The 25,635-nt window shown below is 45.3% G+C and overlaps 1 protein-coding gene across 1 annotated transcript; it reads left to right on the plus strand.

Annotated features, from left to right (window-relative positions):
- Positions 1 to 23,002: 23,002 nt before the first annotated feature.
- Positions 23,003 to 24,911, plus strand: CYP8B1 (cytochrome P450 family 8 subfamily B member 1). The gene has a single exon (XM_060783474.2). The coding sequence runs from the start codon at positions 23,149 to 23,151 to the stop codon at positions 24,676 to 24,678; it is 1,530 nt and encodes a 509-aa protein (XP_060639457.2). The 5' UTR covers positions 23,003 to 23,148; the 3' UTR covers positions 24,679 to 24,911.
- Positions 24,912 to 25,635: the final 724 nt, after the last annotated feature.

Consider the following 25,635-nt stretch of genomic DNA (forward strand, 5'->3'; position numbering starts at 1 on the left):
ACAGTGGGTCTGTAGGTAGCTCTGGAGCCCTATTATTGATCTGCATCTTCTCCTGCCGTGAGAACATCGGTTTCCACGTGGAAGGAGGTCCCGGTCAGGGTTGGCTTGACACACCTTCCTCTTGGCACGTTTCTCCCTTTCGCCCTCCATTCATGCCTCTTTGAATTCTCCAGCACTGCTGGTCACAGCTGACCTCCAGTTAGAGTGCTCAAGGCCAGGGATTCCCAATTCTCTGTGTCTATACCACTGTTTTTGAGGTTGGCTTTAAGACCATCTTTAAATCTCTTTTCCTGTCCACCAATATTCAGTTTTCCATTCTTGAGTTTGGAGTAGAGTAACTGCTTTGTGAGATGATGATCGGGCATTTGGACAACGTGGCCAGTACAGCGGAGTTGATGATGTAGGAGCATCGCTTCAATGCTGGTGGTCTTTTTTTCTTCCAGCACGCAGACATTTGTCTGCCTGTCTTCCCAAGAGATTTGCAGGATTTTTCAGAGGCAGTGCTGATGGCATCGTTCCAGGAGATTGGGGGCAAACTGGGAAGAGATTCTCCAGGACCTCACAGTGGCCAACTCCACGTTTCACAGGCGTATAGCAGGGTTTGGAGGACAATGACTTTATAAACAAGCACCTTGGCATCCCTATGGATGTCCCAGTCCTCAAACACTCTTTGCTTCATTTGGAAGAATGCTGCACTCTGTGAAAACAGAGGGCCTACTATAATGTGACATCAGACTGGCAACAAAGATCCACCTAGTCAAAGCCATGGTATTCCCTGTAGTCACCTACGGATGTGAGAGCTGGACCTTGGGGAAGGCTGAGCGAAGGAAGATCGATGCTTTTGAGCTGTGGTGTTGGAGGAAAGTGCTGAGAGTGCCTTGGACTGCGAGAAGATCCAACCAGTCCATCCTCCAGGAAATAAAGCCCAACTGCTCACTGGAGGGAAGGATACTAGAGACAAAGTTGAAGTCCTTTGGCCACATCATGAGGAGACAGCAAAGCCTGGAGAAGACAATGATGCTGGGGAAAGTGGAAGGCAAAAGGAAGAGGGGCCGACCAAGGGCAAGATGGGTGAATGGCATCCTTGAAGTGACTGGACTGACCTTGAAGGAGCTGGGGGAGGTGACGGCTGACAGGGAGCTCTGGCATGGGCTGGTCCATGAGGTCACGAAGAATCGGAGACGACTGAATGAATGAACAACAACAACTATAATGTGAAATGCTGAGATTCTTTCAGACTAGTATGTGAGGCATAAGTTGTACCATCACACCCAGATACTATGAAGTTAAAACTAAGATGTGCTTCTCTCTTTATCTGGGCAAACCACGCATGCCTTTCTTAAAAGCTCCAAATTCTCAGCAACTGAGGTCAGTCCAGAATTGAACATCAACAGAACATTTATTTTACAAAGTCCTTGGCAGACTTGGCACAGCTTGATGAAGTTACAAACAAAACAGTCAGTTTGGGAAACCATACAGATGTTCTTTCTTTCCTTTTTCCTTCAGTTACCCAGTTAACTTATCCCCAAAGGTAGAAAAAATCCTGAGATCTTTTACCCTAACCCTGAGCTGTTGTCTTTCAGAAAGAGCAAGTCTTCCCCTATCTAAGCTCAAGGTTAGTTTTGGAGATGAAGTAATGAAGCCTTTCTTAATGGCAGAGAAATCCAGAGATATTCCCTACCCCAGCAATGAGCTACTGTCTTCTAGAAAGAGGTCTTTCTCTATCTGAGCTCGACACCAGTTTCAAAGGCATAACCTTGACCCTAAGCGCAATCTCAATCGTACTCACAATGGCTTGTCCGAGCTTGCCTAGCTGGCCACCAACACATCTGAGGCTTTTTCTATACTGAAGAAGGCAGGGAAGATTCCAAAATGGAGAACTCATCCTCAAGAAAAAGGGTGGTCTCTAGACCCAAAGAGATACTTTTTAAACCAATAGTTGCAAGGGCTTGCAGGCTGGCTTCCAACCTCTGTTAATAATTAACTTTCAGGGTACTGCTGCAACCCTGGGGAAAATGCAAAAGGGCGCTATCTCAAGCAACTAAAAAGCAATGCAAACCAAGCTCCTGGAAGACGGAACATGAGTGGTCTTTCTTCCTCTCTCTCCATATTTTTGTAATGTGGCAGCTGAGAAAGAAAACTCAAAAATACCTTCCAAAGGATGGCATCTGGAGCATGAAATTACCGATGTGGTGGGAAGCTTTATCTAGGTCTATCATTATGCCAGCATGCACTTATTTATTTATATAACACCCCTTTCGCAACGGGTTAGCACTTGCTTAATTTATTGTCTGTTGGGTAGCTTTGTGGTTTTATTTTTTATTCGTAAGAGACGTTGGATGTATTTGTTGTATATTGCAGAATATCCATCATGGCATCAAATATTAAAGAGTTGCCTTCTATGTTATGGCACTTTCCTTGAAATACGCTTTGCTATTTGCTATGGTATTTATTTACTGGTGAGCAAGCACGGACAGGATTATCCCACACTTGGATGGTTTGGCATTCCAGTTCACACCAATGATCTTAAATTGCATATATGCTGAATGAGTTGCTGGCAACCTGCCTATGATTGAGCCATACCCTTATAAAGGCTGGCTTGGAATTGTTGGTTAATGCAATCTGACGCCACTTAAACTCCCAAGGCTCAAGGTTTTGGAAACATGAGAGTTGTAGTTTTACAAAAACTTTGCCCTTTCTCCCAAAGCGTGATGGGCCTCACTAAATACAACTCCCAATATTCCATAACATTCAACCATGGCAGTCAGGAGCCCTGGTGACGCAGTGGGTCAAACCTTTGTGCCAGGAGGACTGCTGACTGACATGTGAGTGGTTCGAATCTGGGTATAGTGCGTTGAGCTCCCACTGTTAGCTCCAGCTCCCCATGCAGCAACATGAGAGAAGCCTCCCACAAGGATGGTAAAACATCAAACATTCAGCTGTTCCCTGGGCAATGTCCTTGCAGACGGCCAATTCTCTCACACCAGAAGCTACTTGCAGTTTCTCAAGTCGCTTCTGACACGGAAAAAAAAAGCCATGGTAGTTAAAGTGATGCCAAATTGCATTCATTGTATAGTATGGAATAGATCCATCCCTTGTTTCATATATTTTGGACTTTTACGTTTTCAGTATGCCTGTTAACTGTGCTTTTCATGCATTTCGTAAACTTATGACCTGGACAGTTTCATATTCTGAAATAATATGATTCCTTACATGTGCTCTTGAACTTTTGGTCTAGAATTGGGGACAAATTGGGAATAGATTCTCCAGGACCTCACAGCAGCCAAAATTTTTAAAACTGTGACACTGGGAAGACAAATGCCCTCTGTTTATGAAATAAGACCCCCTATTTTTTCTGCATTTGAATGCATAGTGTATAGATGTATGGATATGCAGGTAGATTGGGCCCTAGGGTGGTGCGGCGTTGAACCACTGAGCTGCCAAACTTGCTGACCGAAAGGTTGGCAGTTCGAATATGGGGAGTGGGTTGAGCTCCTGCTGTTAGGCATAGCTTCTGCCAACCTAGCAGTTTGAAAACATGCAAATGTGAGTAATGTTCCATCTCCCAGGAGATTGGTTTGCCTTACCTTACAGTTGCTTGAAGTTGCTATCTCTTGCATTTTCTCCCAGGGCTGCTGCAGCTCTGCAAGAGCTCTGAAAGTTAACAGTTTCAGAGGCTGGAAAGCCAGCCTGCAGGACTCTTTGCAACTATTGGCCTAGAGAGCAGCTCTTTGGGTTTAGAGACCGCCCTTTCTCCCAGGGAAGAGATCTCCATTTTGGAATCTCCCCTGCCTCTTTAGTTAGAGAAGGAACTTCAGATGTGCTGGTGGTTAGTCAGGGTAGCTCTGGGAGAATCATTGTAAGTACTATTGAGCAATATTATAGTTAGATATTGAGAATCAGATATAGATTAAGATACTATAGATAAATATTGAGTAAGTGTTGGGGTTCAGCCTGAGTTTGAACTTGAACCTGATTCTCTGTTTGTTCCTCCTGATGCTAATGAAAATATATTTACTGATGCTAATGAAAATGTACCTCTTGATACCAATGCTCCTGAAATTAGTGAGGAAGAAACTTCTGTAGGTTTGGAAAATGCCAATGTTCCTGAAATTAGTGAGGAAGGAACTTCTGTAGGTTTGGAAAATGCCAATGTTCCTGAAATTAGTGAGGAAGGAACTTCTGTAGATTTGGAAAATGAAAGTACCAGTGTTCATGAGAATGTTTCAGAGGGAAGCCATGACCTTTCACTCCCTTCTGCACCTGTTAACTTTAATGAGAACAGAAGGGGCCAGATTTGGCAAGACAGAAGTAAATCACTCAGCTTGCGTAGGTCTTCCCGACTAAAAGAAAAACAAACAATGGCTTCAAAGCAGAGGGGCGGTTCACGGAACCAATTCTTCGGCTTGAAGTGCCTTCCGCCGAGCTGACTTTCTCAATTCAGGCATCGTTTCAGATTGATGAAGACCTTGGCAGTTCTCCCGGTTTCCCTGGCCATGGTCTTGAAAGATTTCTAGGATATCAAGCACGGTTAGTGGATTGCTAACAGGTTCCAGTATTTTACAGTGTGGCTTTGGGTTTTGTTTTGTCCATTTAAATTCATGTTTGCTGATTTTGCTATGGCTTTTGACTTGCATTTTTCCTTTATTTTGTAACCATTTTTCTTCAATAAAAAAGGATTGTTTTTCACAGTCAAGTGTGGTGGATAGTTATCTTAGGGCCTTGTTCCCTGCTCTGGATTGCAACAGTAAGATTGAGTCATAGATAGATACATTTAGTATTGAGATATTGAGCTTTACTTCATCTCCAAAGCTAACCTTGAGCTATAGATAGGGAAAAAAACCTGCTTTTTTTCTGAACCATAGCAGCTCAGGGTTAGGGTGAAAGATTTCAGAATCTTATCTGCCATTTTGGGGGAAGGTTGCCTTAGTAACTCAAGGAAAGGAAAGAAAGATCATCTCTATTGCTTCACCAATTGACTGTTCTGTTTGTAACCTTGATGAACTGTGCCAAGTCTGCAAGGACTTTGAACAATAAATATTCCTTTTTTGATATTCAAAAGCCTTTAATAGTCTCAGTTGCTGAATATCTCAAACTTCTAAAGAAAGACACTCGCCGTTCGCTCAGACATAGAGAGCAGCACATCTTAGTTTATTTTTATAACGTCTGGGTGTAACATCACAATTAATAATAATCATCTTTATTTGTATATCACTCTATCTCTCCGAAGGGACTCAGGGGGGTTTCCAGCATGGTATAGCATTGCAATTACCAACATAAGATCAGTTCAGTACTAATTACATCGAACTGCTCAGATCTCGACAACTACAAAAGGCCTGGGCTAGTGCAATGAGGTGGACTAGGGCCTGGGGAGTGGATAAAGTGCAAGTATTGCCTTTCTGATTGTCAGGGAGGGACCTGGAGCTATTTATTTCCAAGGTCTGCTGCATAAGCACAAGAAAACTGGGACAATGAGGAAACATAGGGCCAGAGAAACTGGTAAGGTGCATAACAAGTAGATCAATAGCTACAGCTCTGGGAAGATCAGGGTGCTCCATGACCTCGGAGGTATCTAGACAACGCCGGAAGATCAGGGTGTTCCATGACCTCGGAGGTGTCTACAGACAATGCCGGAAGGTCAGGGTGCTCCATGACCTTGGAGGTTTCTACAGACAACGGCAGAAGGTCAGGGTGCTCCATGACCTTGGAGGGGTCTACAGAAAACGCCAGAAGGTCAGGGTACTCCATGACCTTGGAGGTGTCTACAGAAAACGCCAGAAGGTCAGGGTGCTCCATGACCTTGGAGGTGTCTACAGACAACGCCGGAAGGTCAGGATGCTCCATGACCTTGGAGGTGTCTACAGATAACGGCTGAAGGTCAGCATGCTCCATGGCCTTGGAGGTGTCTACAGACAATGCCGGAAGGTCGGGGTCCTCCATGACCTTGGAGGTGTCTACAGACAATGCTGGAAGATCAGGGTGCTCCATGACCTTGGAGGTGTCTACAGACAACGGCGGAAGGTCAAGGTGCTCCATGACCTTGAAGGTGTCTACAGATAACGGCTGAAGGTCAGCATGCTCCATGGCCTTGGAGGTGTCTACAGACAATGCCGGAAGGTCGGGGTCCTCCATGACCTTGGAGGTGTCTACAGACAATGCTGGAAGATCAGGGTGCTCCATGACCTTGGAGGTGTCTACAGACAACGGCGGAAGGTCAAGGTGCTCCATGACCTTGAAGGTGTCTACAGATAACGGCTGAAGGTCAGCATGCTCCATGGCCTTGGAGGTGTCTACAGACAATGCCGGAAGGTCAGGGTCCTCCATGACCTTGGAGGTGTCTACAGACAATACTGGAAGATCAGGGTGCTCCATGACCTTGTCTACAGACAACGGCGGAAGGTCAAGGTGCTCCATGACCTTGAAGGTGTCTACAGACAACGCCAGAAGGTCAGGTGCTCCATGACCTTGGAGATGTCTGCAGATAATGTCGGAATGTCAGGGTGCTCCATGACCTTGGAGGTGTCTACAGACAACGCTGGCTCTTCAGCTTAGAAATGGAGATGAGCACCACCCCTCAGAGTTAGACATGATTAGATTTAATGTCAGGGGAAACCTTTACCTTTACTTTACAAGTAGACATCTGAACGCCTTTCCTGGAATTTTATGAATAATTGAGATTTTAAAAGGTCAGAAACAGCACTGTGGGTGGAGAGTAATGAGGGGATCATAGAATCATAGAATCATAGAGTTGGAAGAGACCTCATGGACCATCCAGTCCAACCCCCTGCCAAGAAGCAGGAATATTGCATTCAAATCACCCCTGACAGATGGCCATCCTGCCTCTGTTTAAAAGCTTCCAAAGAAGGAACCTCCACCACACTCCGGGGCAGAGAGTTCCACTGCTGAACGGCTCTCACAGTCAGGAAGTTCTTCCTCATGTTCAGATGGAATCTCCTCTCTTGTAGTTTGAAGCCATTGTGTTTATCAATGTTTATAGTTTGATGAGGCTCCAAGCAATTCTTGGGCAGAGGAGGAAAAAGACCTTGTAAAACTACAACTCCCACGATTTGCTAGCATTGCATCTGGGAGGTTAAAGGTATGTCAAACTGCATGCAATGTGGATGCATCCCCATTCAGACACTTCTACCCATCTCTTGGCCTTGGAAAAGGTCACTCTTTCTCAAAGGAAGGTAAGGTGAACTCCCTCTGAACAAATTTTGCCAAGGAAATCCTTGACAAGATTGCTCTACATGAGAAATGACTTGAAGGCTCCTTACAAGATCAACAACCCAAGTTGTTCCATCAGAGGGTTGACAGCACCACCTGGCTGCAGGATCACTACATTTTTTTTCATTGCTAACACACACACACACACACACACACACACACACACACACACACTCTAATAATTGTTTCTTGAGACATTCTCGACTCTGACTCATCTAATTTTTCATAGCCCTGTCTCATAGACATTTTATCACACTTCTTCTTGGAAGCAGTATGTAGATGGGAGTGAAAGAGAAGATTTTACTCTCTCTCTCTAAAGATCCATAAAAATTGACTTCCCACCTTCCAACTTCAAGATTTAAATCATTGGAATTATTAAGCTTCATCTTAATATCAAGCTAAACCACTTGCCACTGACTGAAACAAAGAAAATGTTTCCATCTATATAAATAAAAATGTAATGTTTGTTTGTGGGATTGACATAACTCAAAAACCACTGGGGGAATTGACACCAAATTTGGACACAAGACACCTACTAACTCAATGTATGTCCTTCACTCAAAAAAAATTCATTTTGTCATTTGAGAGTTTTATAGTTCACCTACAATCAAAGAGCACTCTAAACCCCACGAATGATGGAGATGAACCAAAACGTGGTACACAGGACTCCCATGGTCAACAGAAAACACTAGAAGGGTTTGGTGGACATTGACCTTGAGTTAGGGAGTTGTAGTTCACCCACATCCAGAGAGCACTGTGGACTCAAACAATGATAGATCTAGACCAAACTTGGCACAAATATTCGATATGCCCAAATATGAACACAGATGGAGTTTGGGGAAATAGACCTTGACATTTGGGAGTTGTAGTTACTGGGATTTATAGTTCACCTACAATCAAAGAGAATTCTGAACCCCACGAATGACAGAATTGGGGCAAACTTCCCACACAGAACCCCCATGACAAACAAAAAATACTTAAGGCCATCCAGTCCAACTCCCTTCACCAGTGCAAGAAAACGTAATCAAAGCCCTCCTGACAACGAGCCATCCAGCCATAGATATAGATAGATATGATTCACACACACACAGATATAGTATCATAGATTTGAAAGGGACCCCTAAAGAAGGACAATGATATGTTGCGTGTTCCAGAGTAGGCAAACCAGACACTCTCCACATCAACCCTAACAAAGAAACAACAAGAAAAACTGTTTACCCACAAGCATAAAAAATTACATGTATAATAATAATAATAATAATAATAATAATAATAATAATCCTTTATTTATACCCCGCTAACATCTCCCGAAGGACTCGGTGTGGCTTACATGAGGCTGAGACCCAACACAACAAAAAACAACAGCATAACAAATATAACAATAAATGAACTCATAAAACAAGCAGTTTTGGTGTAGTAGATACACACACAAGTCTTGGTAAATATCCTGTGAAAATACAGACAACCTGGTTCTCAAGGGGGTTCTCTTATTATCCACCACCCAGTGATCTCAAAACAGCAGGCAGAAGAACCCTGTGGACGGAGATAAATGTTTCAAAATTCCTCATCCTTTCTTGCTGAGATGTGGGTGTAGGAGGTCATATAGGCAGGGCGGCTCGTCCATTACGCGAAGTAAGTGGTCGCAGAACACTTTTTTTGCCAGGGGCGCAGAGGCGCCTCTGTAAATGCCCCTCGACAGCCACTTGAGGAGCGGCCCCTCAGCTCACAACAGCCTTAGCAGTCCAGGGGAAGCCTCGGCTTTCTTGCCTCGCTGCCGGGCGATCCTCTTCCCAATGGGGCTGGGCCCTTGAGCCTCACCTCGCCCCTCTTGTTCCTGCTCCACCCAGCCACTGGGTGCGCGAGCAGAGCCGCCGCTCAATCGTTCTCTGTGTTCGATCCCTTCCCCATGACCCTTCCCTTCCCCTTTCCCGATCTCCTGGCGCTCCACCCGCCTCCTCTCCTCTCCCCAATCCGCGGGTGGGTCAAAGGGTGGAGCCGCCACGCCTGGCCCGCTTCGGGTCCGGAGGCATGTCTGAAGACCCCAGCGTGCGCACCAAAAGTCGCCTCTTCTCCTGACTTTCTCTTCAGCCATTGGGACCAAGAGAGAGAGAGAGAGAGCCCCTCCGGCTGGAGGTATCTCCCACCTCCGCTCCCTCCTTTGTTTTTGTGCCTATCTTCAGGAAAGGTGGGCATCTCCACCTCTCTCTCTCTCTCTCTCTCTCTCTCGGTCCCAATGGCTGAAGAGAAAGTCAGGAGAAGAGGTGACTTTTGGTGCACACGCCGGGGTCTTCAGGCACGCCTCCGGACCCAATGCGGGCCAGGCAAGGGAGCAAATGCGGCAAGGTAAACTATTACTGGGATGTATAGTTCACCTACAATCAAAGAGTATTCTGAACTCCACCAATGATGGAATTGAACCAAATATGGCACACAGAACTCTCACGACAAACAGAAAATATATATCAATGATTGGTTGGGGAGGCGCGCCAAAATACTGTTTGCTTACTGTTGAAAATTACCTAGGGCTGCCTCTGCATATAGGGGTAAGTGCAAGTATGTGCAAATGCAGTCCTCCTTGCCCTCTGCACAGCCAAAACCTGGTGGAACCCAGTTGAGGAAAAATGTTGCCAGTGTGGTGTAATGGTTTGAACAGGGTTCAATTCATCACGCAGCCATGGAAACCCACTGGGTGACCCTGGACAACTCACACACTCTCAGTCCCAGGAACCTCTGTGATAAGCTTTAAGGCCATCATAAATTGGACATGACTTGAAGGCTGGCAGCTGTAGTCCCCTCCTCTTACTGGTACTAGGTACTGAACCATGAACCTTTCACCTGCAAAGTGGATTGACTGCATCTATAACCTACCTTGAGATTATGCAATAAGGAGATGTGGTATTTGCCCCAGTTAACTGCCAAGTTCAATTAAATTTAATTATGTTCCAAGCTACTAAATGTTTTTATAAGGCATGAGCTTTATTACTGGTCTATTTCAATAGTGAAACTTCTAGCAATGTTATATCTACTGGCCATGCTGGTGTTGTTGTTGTTGTTGTATTTATTTATACTGGTTCTAGTTTGATTTCTTACTGCTGTTGTCACATTCATAGAATGATGGAATCATAGAATTGGAAGAGACCTCATGGGCCATCCATCCAATCCAACCCCCTGTCAAGAAGCAGGACAATCGTAAACAAAGCATCCCTGACAGATGGCCATCCAGCCTCTGCTTAAAAGTCTCCAAAGAAGGAGCCTTCACCACACTCTGAGGTAGAGAGTTCCACTGCTGAACAGCTCTCACAGTCAGGAAGTTCTTCCTAATGTTAGGTGGAATCTCCTTTCTTGTAGTTTGAAGCCATTGTTCTAGTCTCCAGGGCAGCAGAAAACAAGCTTGCTCCTCGCTCCCTATGACTTCCTCTCACATATTTATACATGGCTATCATATCTTCTCTCAGCCTTCTCTTCTTCAGTCTAAACATGCTCAGCTCTTTAAGCTGCTCCTCATAGGGCTTGTTCTCCAGACCCTTGATCATTTTAGTCATCCTCCTCTGGACACATTCCAGCTTGTCAACATCTTCCTTCAATTGCGGTGCCCAGGATTGGACACAATATTCCTGGTATGGACTGAGCAACACATAATAGAGCATGGGGAGCATGACTTCCCTGGATCTTGACACTAGATTTCTATTAATGCACGCCAAAATCCCATTGGCTTTTTTGCCACCACATGACATCCCTGGCTCATGTTCACCTTCCTCCCCATGAGGACACCAAGATCTTTTTCACAGGTACTGCTCTCAAGCCATGTGCCCCCCATTCTGTCTCTTTGCATTTCATTTTTTTTCTGCCTAAGTGGAGTATCTTGCATTTGTCCCTGTTGAACTTCATTTTGCTAGTTTGGGCCCATCATCTCTCTAATCTGTCAAGATAATTTGAATTCTGCTCCTGACCTCTGGAGTATTGGCAATCCCTCCCAATTTGGTGTTGTCTGCAGACTTGATGATCATGCCTTCTAACCCTTCAGGATTTTGATTAAACCTGCACGTACTATTTCTTATTGGCCACAAGGAGGCAATCTCTGGATTGGTGTCCACTTCAAATCCAATGCAAAAATAAAAGAGCCACATGGGAGAGCTGTCCATGAGCAAAGAGGTTCCCAACCTTTTTTGAGTCAGGATCCCATTGTGTAGAGGCAAAGTGACACATTAAAATAGGCTTTTTGATAGAGTAAATGAAAACACGTTGGATCCGCTTGGAGGTCACCAAAATCAATTCTAGCCTTTGGGAAAAAGAAAGAGGGGTTCTCTGGTATGTTCCACAATTAGGATTTTTACTGCTAAAATTCTACCACAATTTATTCATTGACCTTGCAAAGGCATTTGACACAATTAATTGCAGTGCTCTCAGGACCATTCTCCAAAAAATCGGGTGCCCTGACAAATTTGTGGGCCTCCTGCAGCTCCTCCAAAATGACATGATGGCAACAGTCTTGGACAGTAATGGGTCCCAAAGTGACCCATTTAAGGTGGAATCAGGTGTCAAACAGGGATGTGTGATTGCCCTAGCCTTATTTGCTATCTTCATCACTATGATACTTCATCTTGTTGATGGGAAGCTTCCCACCAGAGTGGAAATCATCTATCAGACAGATGGACACTATTTAACCCCAGCAGACTAAAAGCAAAAACTAGGGTTACAACAACATCTGTTACAGAACTCCAATATGCTGATGACAGCATCGTCTGTGCACATTCAGAAGAAGACCTACAAGCCACTCTAAACACCTTTGCAGAAGCATATGAGAAGTTCGGCCTGCCATTAAACATCGAGAAAACCAAAGTGCTCTTCCAGCAATCACCAGCCAATCCCTTTCCAATGCCAGAAGTACAGTTTAATGGTGTAACATTAGAAAATGTTGGCCATTTCCACTCCCTTGGCAGCCTCCTCTCAACAAAAGTCAACATTAACACTGAAATACAACACCGCCTGAGCTCTGCGAGTGCAGCATTTTTCTGAATGAAGCAGAGAGTGTTTGAGGATCATGACATCCATAGGGACACCAATGTGCTTGTTGATAAAGCTATTGTCCTCCCAACCCTGCTATATGCTTGCAAAACGTGGACTGTCGACAGACATCACACTCAACTCCTGGAATGATTCCATCAGCATTGCCTCCGAAAAATCCTGCAAATCTCTTGGGAAGTCAGGCAGATAAATGTCAGCATGCTGGAAGAAGAAGCAAAGACCACCAGCACTGAAGCGATGCTTCTCTGCCATCAACTCTGCTGGACTGGCCACGTTGTCCGAATGCCTGATCACTGTCTCCCAAAGCAGTTACTAGACTCCCAATGGGACATGTAACATTGTTGGACAGGAAAAGAGATTGAAAGATGGGCTTAAAGCCAGCCATAAAAACTGTGGAATAGACACTGAAAACTTGGAGGCTCTGGCCCTGGAGTGCTCTAACTGAAGGTCAGCTGTGACCATCAGTGCTGCAGAATTCGAAGAGGCCTGAAGGGTGACAGGGAGAAACATGCCAAGGCATATCAAGCCAAGCCTGACCAGGACCACCTTCCACCTGGAAATAGATGTCCTCACTACGAGAGAACATGCGGATCAAGAATAGGGCTCCACAGCCACCTATGGACTCACTGCCAAGACACTGCACTTGAAGGACAATCATCCTCAGGCTACAAGGGATTGCCTAAGTAAGTAAATAAGCACAACAGTTGCTATATGGAGCAGAAATATGGGGACAAGGTAACACGAAGCAGGTTGAGTGTCTCAATAATAAGTTTGTAAGAGCTCTTTTAGCCCTTCCTCCTGGGCTCAATCTTGGTTGGCCCTGCTCCATCGGTATTTTGATGGATCAACAACAACCCCATTGCAGTTGGATAAGAAGGTGATTAGAGATTAAAATCTTTGAGATGGATGCATCTGACAACTTGTGGGCTAGTAAACAGCAAGGTTTCACTACTTGGTATCCCCTAATAAAGAGTGACCAATATTGCCCTCAGTATCTTCAAGACTGGGGTAAAAATTGCTGGAAGAAACAATAACAACCTTAGATATGCAGATGGCCGAAAGCGAGGAGGAGCTGAGGAGCCTTCCAATCAAGGTGAAAGAAGAAAGTGCAAAAGCTGGGTTGCAGCTAAACATCAAAAAATCCAAGATGATGGCAACAAGAATGATTGACAACTGGGAAATAGAGGGAGAAAACGTGGAGACAGTGACAGACTTTGTATTTCTGGGTGCAAAGATGACTGCAGATGCAGACTGTGGCCAGGAAATCAGAAGACGCTTCCTTCTTGGGAGGAGAGCAATGTCCAGTCTCAACAAAATAGTGAAGAGTAGAGACATCAGACTGGCAACGAAGATCCGCATAGTTAAAGCAATGGTATTCCCTGTAGTAACCTGCAGATGTGAGAGCTGGGCAATAGGGAAGGCTGAGCGAAGGAATATAGAATAGAACTGTGGTGTTGGAGGAAAGTGCTGAGAGTGCCTTGGAGAAGATCCAACCAGTCCATACTTCAGGAAATAAAGCCCGACTGCTCACTGGAGGGAAGGATACTAGAGGCAAAGATGAAGTACTTTGGCCACATCACGAGAAGACAGGAAAGCTTAGAGAAGACAATGATGCTGGGAAAATGGAAGGAAAAAGGAAGAGAGGCTGACCAAGGGCAAGATGGACGGATGGTATCCTTGAAGTGACTGGATTGACCTTGAAGGAGCTGGGGGTGGTGACGGCCGACAGGGAGCTCTAGCATGGGATGGTCCATGAGGTCACGAAGAGTTGGAAATGACTAAACAAATGAACAACAACAGGGAGCACACAACTCCCATGTTGCGTCAGCTCCACTAATGCCAGTTTGCTACCGGGCACAATTCAAAGTGCTGGCTTTGGCCTATAAAGCCCTAAATGGCCCTGGCCCAATCTACCTGTCCAAATGCATCTCCCTCTATTTATTTACCACATTTGTATACAGGAGTCAACTCAGGACAGTTCACAGTTGGCAACAATTTGATGCCTCAACAATTGTAAACAAATAAAAAAGCATAAAATACTGTTAAAAACATTTAGCATAAAATATAAAAATATAAAAAACGTACAAAGCCATAAAAACATTGTCGTGAGCCATATAGCCTGAAAAACCTTCAACAACCCAGTGATTCCAGCCATGAAATCCTTCGACAATACATTGTCATGAGCGTCTCCTTGTCAAAATCATTATTCAATTGCATTATCAAGTCGTTCCATGATTTAGTATAATTATGCTGCATTAGCAAAGTCTTGCTCAAAAAGCCAGGTTTTAACCTTTCTTCAAAACGTCAGAAGGGAGGGGGCTGATCTTATATCCCTAGGCAGGGTGTTCCACAGTCGAGGGGCCACCACTGAGAAGGCCCTGTCTCTCTTCCCCACCAAACGCTTCTGTGAGGACTGAGAGCAGGGTCTCCCCAGAAGATCTTAACATCCTAATGTCCTCTATGAATCACCATGGCGACTAAGGTCTTCCTGGGGGGCCCTACTCTCGGTCCCACCACCATCACAGGCACAATTGGCAGGGATGTCTCTCGTCCCTGCCAAACGCATCTGCGAGGAAGGCGGGACCAAGAGCAGGGCCTCCCCAGAAGATCTTAACGTCTTAACATCCTCTATGAACCACCGTGGCGACTAAGATCTTCGAGGGAGGCCCTACTCTTGGTCCCACCACCATCACAGGCACAATTGGCGGGGATGAGAGAGAGGGCCTTTTTTGGTGATTTTTCCTCGGCTATCGAACTCTCTTCCTGGTGAGATTGGATCAGCTCCTATCCTTTGGACTCTTCCTGGGAAAATGTTTTTTGTGATCCTACACATGTATATAGCACTACATGTATAGCTCCACACCTTGCGATCACATGTACATAGCACAGTTCCACATCTTGCCATCACCAGTCTGAAATTTGAGAGGTGTGCTCTCAAATGACTCAGTTTTAAGGAAATCCAAAGACCTTTAATCTGAGGCAGCCCCGGCGTCCCGTTGGGTACACAGAATTTATGTCCTGTCTACAGTCTTATGCACAGGCCCAGCGTGCGACAGCACAGACAGTGTTTCTCAACCTTCCTAATGCCGTGACCCCTTAATGCAGTTCCTCATGTTGTGGTGACCCCTACATGTGTCGTCATTTTTATTAATGACTTGATTGAAGGTTTAGATCTTGGAACCAGTTCAAGGTCAGCTTCTGTGTAATCACCATCCAGGCCTTGAAGTAGTTCCAGGGCTTACAATCTAATCATCTGCACAGCGAAATTGCATTCTTAAATACCAGCTTCAAGCTGACCTAAGTGGTCAGTGTAGATGTGCCCTTTTTCCAAGCCTTTGTTTCCTTCCATGTGCTTGGCATCACACGGGGCATCAGGAAGTATATCCCAGAAACATCAGACTCTAAGACAGTTATATTTTTTTAAAAAAAGTTTTACATATTCAGTGCTTAAACATTCTTATACTTATCACAAATTATACATAGAACATATATGTATTAATATAACATTCCATCCTCCTGCAAGACAGAGGTCCTACTGGTCAGTCGTAAGTCCAAACAGGGTATAGGGTTGCAGCCTGTGTTAGATGGGGTTACACTCCCCCTGAAGACGCAGGTTCGCAGCTTGGGAGTGATCCTGGACTCATCGCTGAGCCTGGAAGACCAGGTCTCAGCGGTGGCTGGGAGAGCTTTTGCACAATTAAAGCTTGTGCGCCAGCTGCACCCGTACCTTGGGAAGTCGGATCTGGCCACAGTGGTCCACGCTCTTGTTACATCCCGAACAGATTACTGCAACGCACTCTACGTGGGGTTGCCTTTGAAGACTGCTCAGAAACTTCAACTAGTCCAATGGGCGGCAGCTAGACTACTCACTGGAGCATCATACAGGGAGCATACCACCCCTCTGTTACGTCAGCTCCACTGGCTGCCGATCCAGTTCCAAGCACAATTCAAAGTGCTGGTTTTGACCTACAAAACCCTATACGGCTCCGGCCCAACATATCTGTCCGAACGCATCTCCCTCTACGTCCCACCTCCGAGTCTGAGACCTTCTGGGGAGGCCCTGCTCTCGACCCCACCTCTATCACAAGTGAGATTGGTGGCGACGAGAAGCAGGGCCTTCTCAGCAATGGCCCCTCACCTGTGGAATTCACTCCCCGGGGAAATTAGGTCATCGACATCCCTCCTCTCCTTCAGAAGGAAATTAAAAACATGGTTGTGGGACCAGGCTTTCGGGCAATCTGGCAGTTAGACAAGGACAATGATGACTAGAGAATATGGAATGAATTTATGGACTCTGAGATGGTGAACACTGAGTACTGACTGGTTTTTATTGATTTTTATTGATTTTCTTGTATAAAGTGACTGTTTAATTGTTATAATTGCTGTATACATGTTTTATCCATTGTTTATGTGTATCGCTGGCATCGAATTGTGCCTTTTGTAAGCCGCCCTGAGTCCCCCCTCGGGGGTTGAGAAGGGCGGGGTAGAAATGTGTAAAATAAATAAATAAATAAATAAATAAATAAAATTCTGTCCAATCATCTAGTGCTGACCATTCACCCTAGAACAGCTAATTTCAATACTTATTTCCAAAATGCTGCTGTTTCTATTACAGGTTTGGTCCCCTTACCTTCTATGTATGCATATTCTATCAATAACAGAAAACAGAATGTTGGAGGACAGGAAAAGAGATTTAAAGATGGGCTCAAAGCCAACCTTAAAAACTCTGGCATAGACACTGAGAACCGGGAAGACCTGGCCCTTGAGTGCTCCAGTTGGAGGTCAGCTGTGACCAGCAGTGCTGCAGAATTTGAAGAGGCACGAATGGAGGGTAAAAGAGAGAAATGTGCCATGAGGAAGGCGTGTCAAGCCAACCCCGACCGGGACCACCTTCCCCCTGGAAACCAATGCCCTCACTGCAGGAGAAGATGCAGATCGGCAATCTTTTGTTGAGAGGGGATTAGATGTCCAGATTGCTCCAGGCACTTCCAGGTTATCAAATGCTAGTCAAGATGGTCAGTTGAAACATTCACACTTAGCTCCAGCAGACAAGAGTCCTTTTATTATTATTATTATTATTATTATTATTATCATCATCATCTTTATTTGTACCACGCTAACATCTCCTGAAGGATTCGGTGCAGCTTACAAAGGCCAAGGCCCTCAATAAAACAACAGCATAACAAATACAACAGTAAAACTCAGAAAGCAAACCAATAAACATTAAAGCAATAACAGTAAAACATTAAACAATAACATCATGACACATTTAAAACTAAGGGGCAGGCCAAATGTAATGAATAAAATTAAAAGTGCTGGACATGACAGGTGAAATGTAAGGATTTTAGGGTAGGTGCGATGTGCAGGCAATCTTAAGTCTCTAATAAAGTGCGTTTGGGACATGATGCTGAGAGTTTCCTATTCTGGAAAGGCACACTGGAACAGCCAGGTCTTCAAGCTCTTCCTAAAGGCTGCCAACGTTGGGGCTTGTCCCACCCTTTGTCCCACCCTGGTTTTTCCACAGATATATAAATCCATTTTCCTAATTCTAACAGACCTCACTACCTCTGAAGATGCTTGCCATAGATGCAGGTGAAACGTCAGGAGAGAATGCCTCTAGAACATGGCCATATAGCCCGAAAAAAAACCTACAACAACCCAGTGATTCTGGCCATGAAAGCCTTTGACAATACATTCCTCTGGACACATTCCAGTTTGTTAATATCTCTCTTGAATTGGACACAATATTCCAGGTAAAGTGGTCTAACCAAGGCAGAATAGAGCATGGGGAGCAGTGACAGACTTTGTATTCCTAGGTGCACAAATTATTGCAGACGCAGCCTGCAGCCAGGAAATCAGAAGACGTTTCCTTCTTGGGAGGAGAACAATGACCCATCTTGATAAAATAGTGAAGAGTAGAGACATCACACTGGCAACGAAAATCTGCTTAGTTAAAGCAATGCTATTCCCTGTAGTAACCGGCAGATGTGAGAGCTGGATCAGAAGGAAGGCTGAGTGAAGGAGGAGAGATGCTTTTGAACTGTGGTGTTGGAGGAAAGTGCTGAGAGTGCCTTGGACTGCGAGAAGATCCAATCATTCCATACTTCAGGAAATAAAGCCTGACTGCTCATTGGAGGGAAGGATACTAGAGACAAAGTTGAAGTACTTTGGCCACATCATGAGGAGCTTAGAGAAGAAAATGATGCTGGGGAAAATGGAAGGAAAAAGGAATAGGGTCCGACCAAGGCCAAGGTGGATGGATGGTATCCTTGATTGGATTGACTCGGAAGGAGCTGGGGGTGGTGACGGTCGACAGGGAGCTCTGGCGTAGGCTGGTCCATGAGGTCACAAAGAGTCAGAAATGACATAAGACAGTCTGGCTTTACTCATTGACAGATGAGATGGAAGTCCATGAACTATTTGAACCTTTATGTGTATTGTGTGGTTATTCACCCCTCAGATTAACAACCTACATATTATTTTGAGAAACTCTAGATTGTGAAAGCATGTGCTTTCCCAACAATAATTTGCCTGTACATGGAGATGTGAGGCTGAAACTGCATCTGGGGCAGATGGGTATCTAGCCAAGTGGGCAGTATGGAGCAGCAGAAAGTGGCCAGAAGCCACAGCGCATCACAGGTATGCACCCAACCCTATCTCACACCCCAAACACTCTACCCAGTGCTGTTGAGACACATTATAAACCTTATGAGTCACCTGGAAGACAAACATCAGCTCCCTAAAGCTGAAACGAGGCTAATTTCCATGCAAGGACTTGCACAGTAAAATATTGTTTAGTAATCTCTGTATAAAGTAATGTTTGTTGCCCTCTTAAATGGTTATTTTGTGTTAGAGAGTGGTGTTAGGGCATGTAAAAATCAGTTGGTGGGTGTGTTAACTGAAAATGCAAAGCCCGGGGAGCTAGCTGAGCCTGGGAGTTTTGGCAACAGTTACATATTTAGGCTTTAGCTGTGCAGGAGCTAGCAGAGAGACAGTTCTTGCTTCATGAGCTGCTGGAAGAAGGTCTTCAACATGGACACCCAAAGAACATTTGAATTTCTCTCAAAGGATATTGTGTGAGTCAATGTAACTGTGCTGCCACACGCTGGGCCTGTAATAATTGACTTTTTAAACAGGACGTGCTCTTTGTGCCCAGCAGGGAGCTGGGGTGCCACTGGTGAGAGGCCTTCAAGGATTTTCTCATACACAGTCTTTAAAGAGCTTGAAGTATCTAACAAAGTTCTTTATTATTGCTTAGATCTTCAATAAAACAAGAAACACTTCTTGGATCTTCAACAGATTAAACAAATGCTGCTTAACTTGCCCCCAAAATGGACAGGCACCTTGCTTGGAGAACTATTTCTTTCTTTAACAAGGAAAACCCCCTTTTAACCCCTCCCAGGCAATCTACTGTCTAAGCTTTGCTGATGTAGGTTCTACTACCGGTTCCAATCTGCGTCTTGGGTCCCAAGTAGACCTACCAGTCAAGGCAATGTAGATTCTCCAGCTGGAGTTCTTTGGGTATGAAAAACGGTTTTCTTCTGAAACTTTAGGACTGTTTCCCTCAGATGCTGTAAAGCTGAGAGGCTGTAAGCTCCCAGCCAGAGCTTTGGGTCTGTTTTCCCCCGGAATTTCTGCCCCGGATGCTGTAGGAAATGAAGCTTTTCTACGGATGGAGCTAATCCACATCCTGTAGCTTAGCTTTCCACTATAAAACTGAACTAAAAATGGCTCCCTCTCTTCCCATGGCCCCGGGGAAAGGGGCGGAACCAAAACTTAACAATGATAGACAGGTGGCTAACCCTATGATTGCAAACCAAGGGAAGCCACCTTGTTGCAAATGCATGGAACCTTGGAATATATGTAAACACTCAATAGAAAGAAAATGAAGCTGAAGCTCCTGATACAGCCGTACCAGCACAGTAACTGTTCACATGACTGTATATATATTGCTCTGCATTACAAAGAGTAAACGCCTTGTTCTTTACTGATCATCTGCATGGCATATTTTCTTTCGGTAGCAAGACAGTGAGTGAACTGGTAAAAGCATGAACGACACATAGAATGTATTGTCGAAGGCTTTCATGGCTGGAATCACTCAGTTCTTGTGGGTTTTTTTCGGGCTATATGGCCATGTTCTAGAGGCATTTCTCCTGACGTTTCGCCTGCATCTATGGCAAGCATCCTCAGAGGGTGAGGACCTCACCCTCTGAGGATGCTTGCCATAGATGCAGGCGAAACGTCAGGAGAAATGCCTCTAGAACATGGCCATATAGCCCGAAAAAAACCCACAAGAACTGAGAGACACATAGAATCATAGAATCATAGAATCAAAGAGTTGGAAGAGACCTCATGGGCCATCCAGTCCAACCCCATTCTGCCAAGAAGCAGGAATATTGCATTCAACATACTCTTGATCCAACATACTCAACAGCCATGTTGACTCAGGAATTTGGAGATTTGCAGAAACAAAAAGCCCACAACAGAGCAACTTGTCAATCTGTTGTCTCTATTCAAAAAGCTCTTGCTGGTAGGAGGAGCAATGCCACCATAGAGCTATGGAGTTTAACTCTATGGTCCTATGGCCTATGCCAAATGATTTGCCCAAAGAAAACAATTTCAAACATTGCGCTTGGAGATTGCACTATTCTGTGTTACAAACCCAATTTTACCCATCACATTTGCAAACTGTGCTCACTTTTAAAAGAGTCTTGAAGACTAGAAGGAAGTTGTTCCTTTCAAACATGACTGGTGGCTTTTTGATGCACGTCAAAAATGGCTGATGACCTAGAATCATAGAATCCTAGGGTTGGAAAAGACTTTGGGGGGCATCCAGTCCAACCCCCTTTCAAGAAGCAGGTAAATTGCATTCAAAGCACCCCCAACAGGTGGTCATCCAGCCTCTATTTCAAAGCCTCCAAAGAAGGAGCCTCCAACACATTCCAGGGCAGAGAGTTCCACTGCTGAATGGCTCTCACAGTCAGGAAGTTCTTCCTAATGTTCAGATGGAATCTCCTTTCTTGTAGTTTGAAACCATTGCTCTATTGTGTCCTAGTCTCTAGGGCAGCAGAAAACAAGCCTGCTCCCTCCTCCCTATGACTTCCCCTCACATCTTGATCCATGGCCCTCAACATGTCTCCTCTCAGCCTTCTGTTCTTCAGGCTAAACATGTCCAGCTCTTAAAGCTGCTCCTCATAGGGCTTGTTCTCCAGACCCTTGATTCTTTGAGTCCCTCTCCTCTGGACACATTCCAGCTTAGAGTTAACATCTCCCTTCGTTTATGGTGCCCAGAATGGGACACAGTGTGATTCCAGATGTGGTCTGACCAAGGCAGGATAGAGCATGGGGAGCATGACTTCCACATCCTAGTCTCCAGGGCAGCAGAAAACGAGCCTGCTTCCTCCTCCCTATGACTTCCCCTCACATATTTATACTTGGCCCTCATCATGTCTCTTCTCAGCCTTCTCTTCTGCAGGCTAAACATGCCTAGCACCTGTCAAGAGTGTCTGATGACCTGTTTGATGCTTGCCTCTCTTAACTACTCTTATATACTACTACTAGTATATATTTATTACCTGCCTCATCTTGTGGCTTGAGTATGGTGTGTGTTATGGTGTCTCGGGTTGTTTTACTCAACACTATACTAAGGAGTAGTTATATGGTCTTATAAATGGCCCTTTGAAGTCAGCCATAAGGCTGAGGTGGCCTTAGGTGGAAATGAGTTTGTCATCCCTGTTAGAGAGAAAGAAGCAGCCAATTCAAAATGCATATTCATCGCTGAGCCTGGATCCCCAGGTCTTGGTGGTGGCCAGGGGAGCTTTTGCACAATCAAAACTTGTGCACCAGTTGCGCCTGTACCTTGGGAAGTCAGACTTGGCCATGGTAGTCCATGCTATAGTCATATCCTGAATAGACTTCTGCAACATGCTCTATGTGGGGTTGACTTTAAAGACTGTTCATAAGCTCTAAAATAGTCCAATGTGTGGTAGCCAGATTGCTCACCAGAGCGGCATACAGTGAGCAACAAGCCCCCTGTTATGCTGGCTGCCGGTCTGCTACCGAACACAATTCAAAGTGCTGGCTTTAGCCTATAAAGTCCTAAATGGTTCCAGCCCTGCTAACCTGTCCAAAGGTCCTAAATAGTTCCAGCCCCGCTAACCTGTCCAAAGGTACCTCCCTCTATGAACCACCTTGGAGGCTCTGCTCTCAGTCCCACCTCCTTCGCAAGCACGACCAGTGTGGACGAGAGAGAGGGCCTTCTCAGTGGTGGCCCCTCATCTATGGAACTCCCTCTCCAATGAAATTAGATCAGCACCCTTACTCTTGACCTTCAGGGGAAAAAAGCAAAAACATGGCTGTGGAACCAAGCATTTGTACAGGACAAGAAACGATGTTACTGTTGTTTTATGTTAGGTTTTCATGTAAGGCATTGTATTTTGCTGTGAACATGCTGGAAATCGCTTTGAGTCCCCCCCAGGGGTGGGAAAAGCAGTATATAAATGAAGTAAGTAAACCAATCAATAAACACTCCATGTTCCGATTCAGATCTCTACTTCCCTAGAATTGGCAGCCAGCCTAGATTCCATTCCAACCTCTTTGCCAACACAAAACACTCACATTGCCTTCTCCCGCTTGTCCCTGAAATTAGATCTTGTGATTAGATCATATAACGAGTTATTAATTAAACCAGATAATCTCCTATATAGCACACAGCAGGTGCCTTCATTGGATACAAAAAGGCATAGCAAGAGTTAAGCTCAGCTTGCTGTGTATCCAAAGTTCTCCGGCTCCACCCTCAGTTGCAGATCATCAACCTTCTAACCTGACTTGTTTTGCCACAGAGCTCCAAGAGAGAGAGAGAGAGAGAGGGGGAGAGAGAGAGAGAGAGAGAGAGAGATGGATTTCTGGCTGACAGTCCTATGTGCCCTCCTGGCAGCCATCCTAGGGGGGCTCTACCTGGCGGGGGCATTCCGCAAGCGGAGAGCCAATGAGCCCCCGCTGGACAAAGGCCTCATTCCTTGGCTAGGGCATGGCTTGAACTTCAGGAACGACGGTCTCAGTTTCCTGCAGCAGATGCACAAGAAACACGGTGACATTTTCACCGTGTTGATCGCCGGTCACTACTTCACCTTTCTGATCGACCCGCTGTCTTTTGGAGCCGTGGTGAAAGAAGGAAGAGCCAAGCTGGATTTTATCACCTATGCTGCTGAACTTGTCCGAAATGTGTTTGCCTTTCGGCCTTCTGAAAAGACCCATAAGGTAATAGAGACAGCGAGTGTCAAGCACCTTAAAGGAGACGGGCTGGAGGTGATGACCCAAGCCATGATGGACAGCTTGCAGAAGGTGATGCTTCGCGACCTGGGCTCTGGAGAAAGTCCTAAACCTTGGAAAGAAGACGGGCTATTCCACTTCTGCTACAATACAGTCTTCAAGGCTGGATATTTCGCTTTGTATGGAAACAAGACCGGTAAAGGGGAGAAGGAAAAAGAAAATGCCTTGAAGCAAGACCTCAAGGAATCTGAAGACATCTTTAAGGAATTCCGCAAGTACGACCAGCTTTTCCCCCGCTTAGCCTATTCGATGTTGTCTTCTGGAGAAAAGAAAGAAGTCGAAGGTCTCTGGAACTACTTCTGGAACATCCTCGCGGTGAAGAACGTCTACCAGAAAGACAACATCAGTGGATGGGTAAATGACCAGCAGCAGCAGCTTGCTGAGTCTGGCATGCCCGAGCACATGCGGGATCGGTTTATGTTTTTGCTCCTTTGGGCAGCTCAAGGCAACACGGGCCCGGCATCCTTCTGGCTCCTCACTCACCTTCTAAAGAATCCCCAAGCCATGGAAGAGGTGAGGAAAGAAGTGGCCACAGTGCTGAAGGATTCTGGTCAGGAGCTGAAGTCGGGCAACGCTTTGCTTAATGTGACTCGGGAAATGCTAACCAAAACCCCAGTTTTGGACAGTGCCGTGAAAGAGGCCCTAAGGATGGGAGCGGCTCCGATGCTGATCCGGGCCGTGCTGGAAGACATGCAGCTCAAGATGCATGACGAGAGGGTGTACTCCTTGCGCAAAGGGGACAAGATCTCCATCTTCCCCTATTTGACCCACATGGACCCGGAAATCCATCCCGAGCCCCATCTTTACAAGTACGACCGCTTCCTCACCACGGATGGCAACAAAAAGGAATTCTATAAGAACGGGGAAAAGTTGAAATACGCCACCATGCCATGGGGCGCGGGGATCTCCATATGCCCGGGGCGCTTCTTTGCGGTCAATGAGATCAAGCTCTTTGCCTTCCTCATGGTGGCATGTTTCGAGATGGAGCTGGTGAACCCGGAAGACCACGTTCCTCCGATAGACAAAAGGCGGTACGGGTTTGGCGTCATGCAACCCACGCATGATATCCAGTTCAGGTATCGGATGCGCTATTGAGTGGCACGGAACACAAGCCAGGAGTCAGAGACATGTCTGTTTTTGGACCCAAACATCGGTGCAGGGACCTAACATTTAAACATCAACTGTGTGTGTTTTTGTGGGTAGAAGAAAGCACTTGTTTAGGATTGTTTCCTGGTACTGTAAGATTGCAAAGGGATCTTGTAGCACTTTAGAGACAAACTAAGGCAACAGTGTTGACAACCTAAGCTTGTAGACTAGGCATGGGCAAAGTTGGGCTTAAGCGGCTGAGGGGGAAAAGGAAAGGGCCTGAGGCTGTTAGGAATGCTGGGAGTTGGAGTCCAAAACACCTGGAGAACCCAACTTTGGCCATATCTGTGTAAACTAAGAAATCATCCATACTTTAGAAATATAGCTCTCTGAGATCACATTAACTTCCAGTGACTCAATGTTATGGAATTGTGAGAGTTATACTTTTTTGAGTTACCTTTCTATCAAAGCGACAGGGTGTCACAACAAACTACTCATCCCCAGAGTCCCAAACTACCTTCATTCAACATTGCAGATCCACCACCCATTTCACATATTCTCCTTGGTGTATTTCCCATTTGTCGGACAGGTTTTGTGCTTCCCGCATAGGGCAACATGAATGATTCATGTCAAACCAGAGTAACCCAAGGCCAATAGAGAAATTTCAGACTAGTATGTGACAAAATGTGAAAAATGTTCCGTTCCTGGTTCGAGTTGTTATTTCCTGTTTAATTGTGTAGAACAAATAGTTGTTCTACTCCAGAAACTTCATTTTTGTGGCTGCTATTTTTAACCTTTCGTATGCCATTTTTAACTTTTTGTGCAGACCAACAAAACAAAGATTTTGCAGTTTAATAAACTTTTCCCCATGTATCGTCGAAGGCTTCCATGGCTGGAATCACTGGGTTGTTGTAGGTTTTTCGGGCTATATGGCCATGTTCTAGAAGCATTTTCTCCTGACCTTTC

This window comes from Anolis sagrei, chromosome 6 (genome assembly GCF_037176765.1).
Source record: "Anolis sagrei isolate rAnoSag1 chromosome 6, rAnoSag1.mat, whole genome shotgun sequence".
Lineage (NCBI taxonomy): Eukaryota > Metazoa > Chordata > Lepidosauria > Squamata > Dactyloidae > Anolis > Anolis sagrei.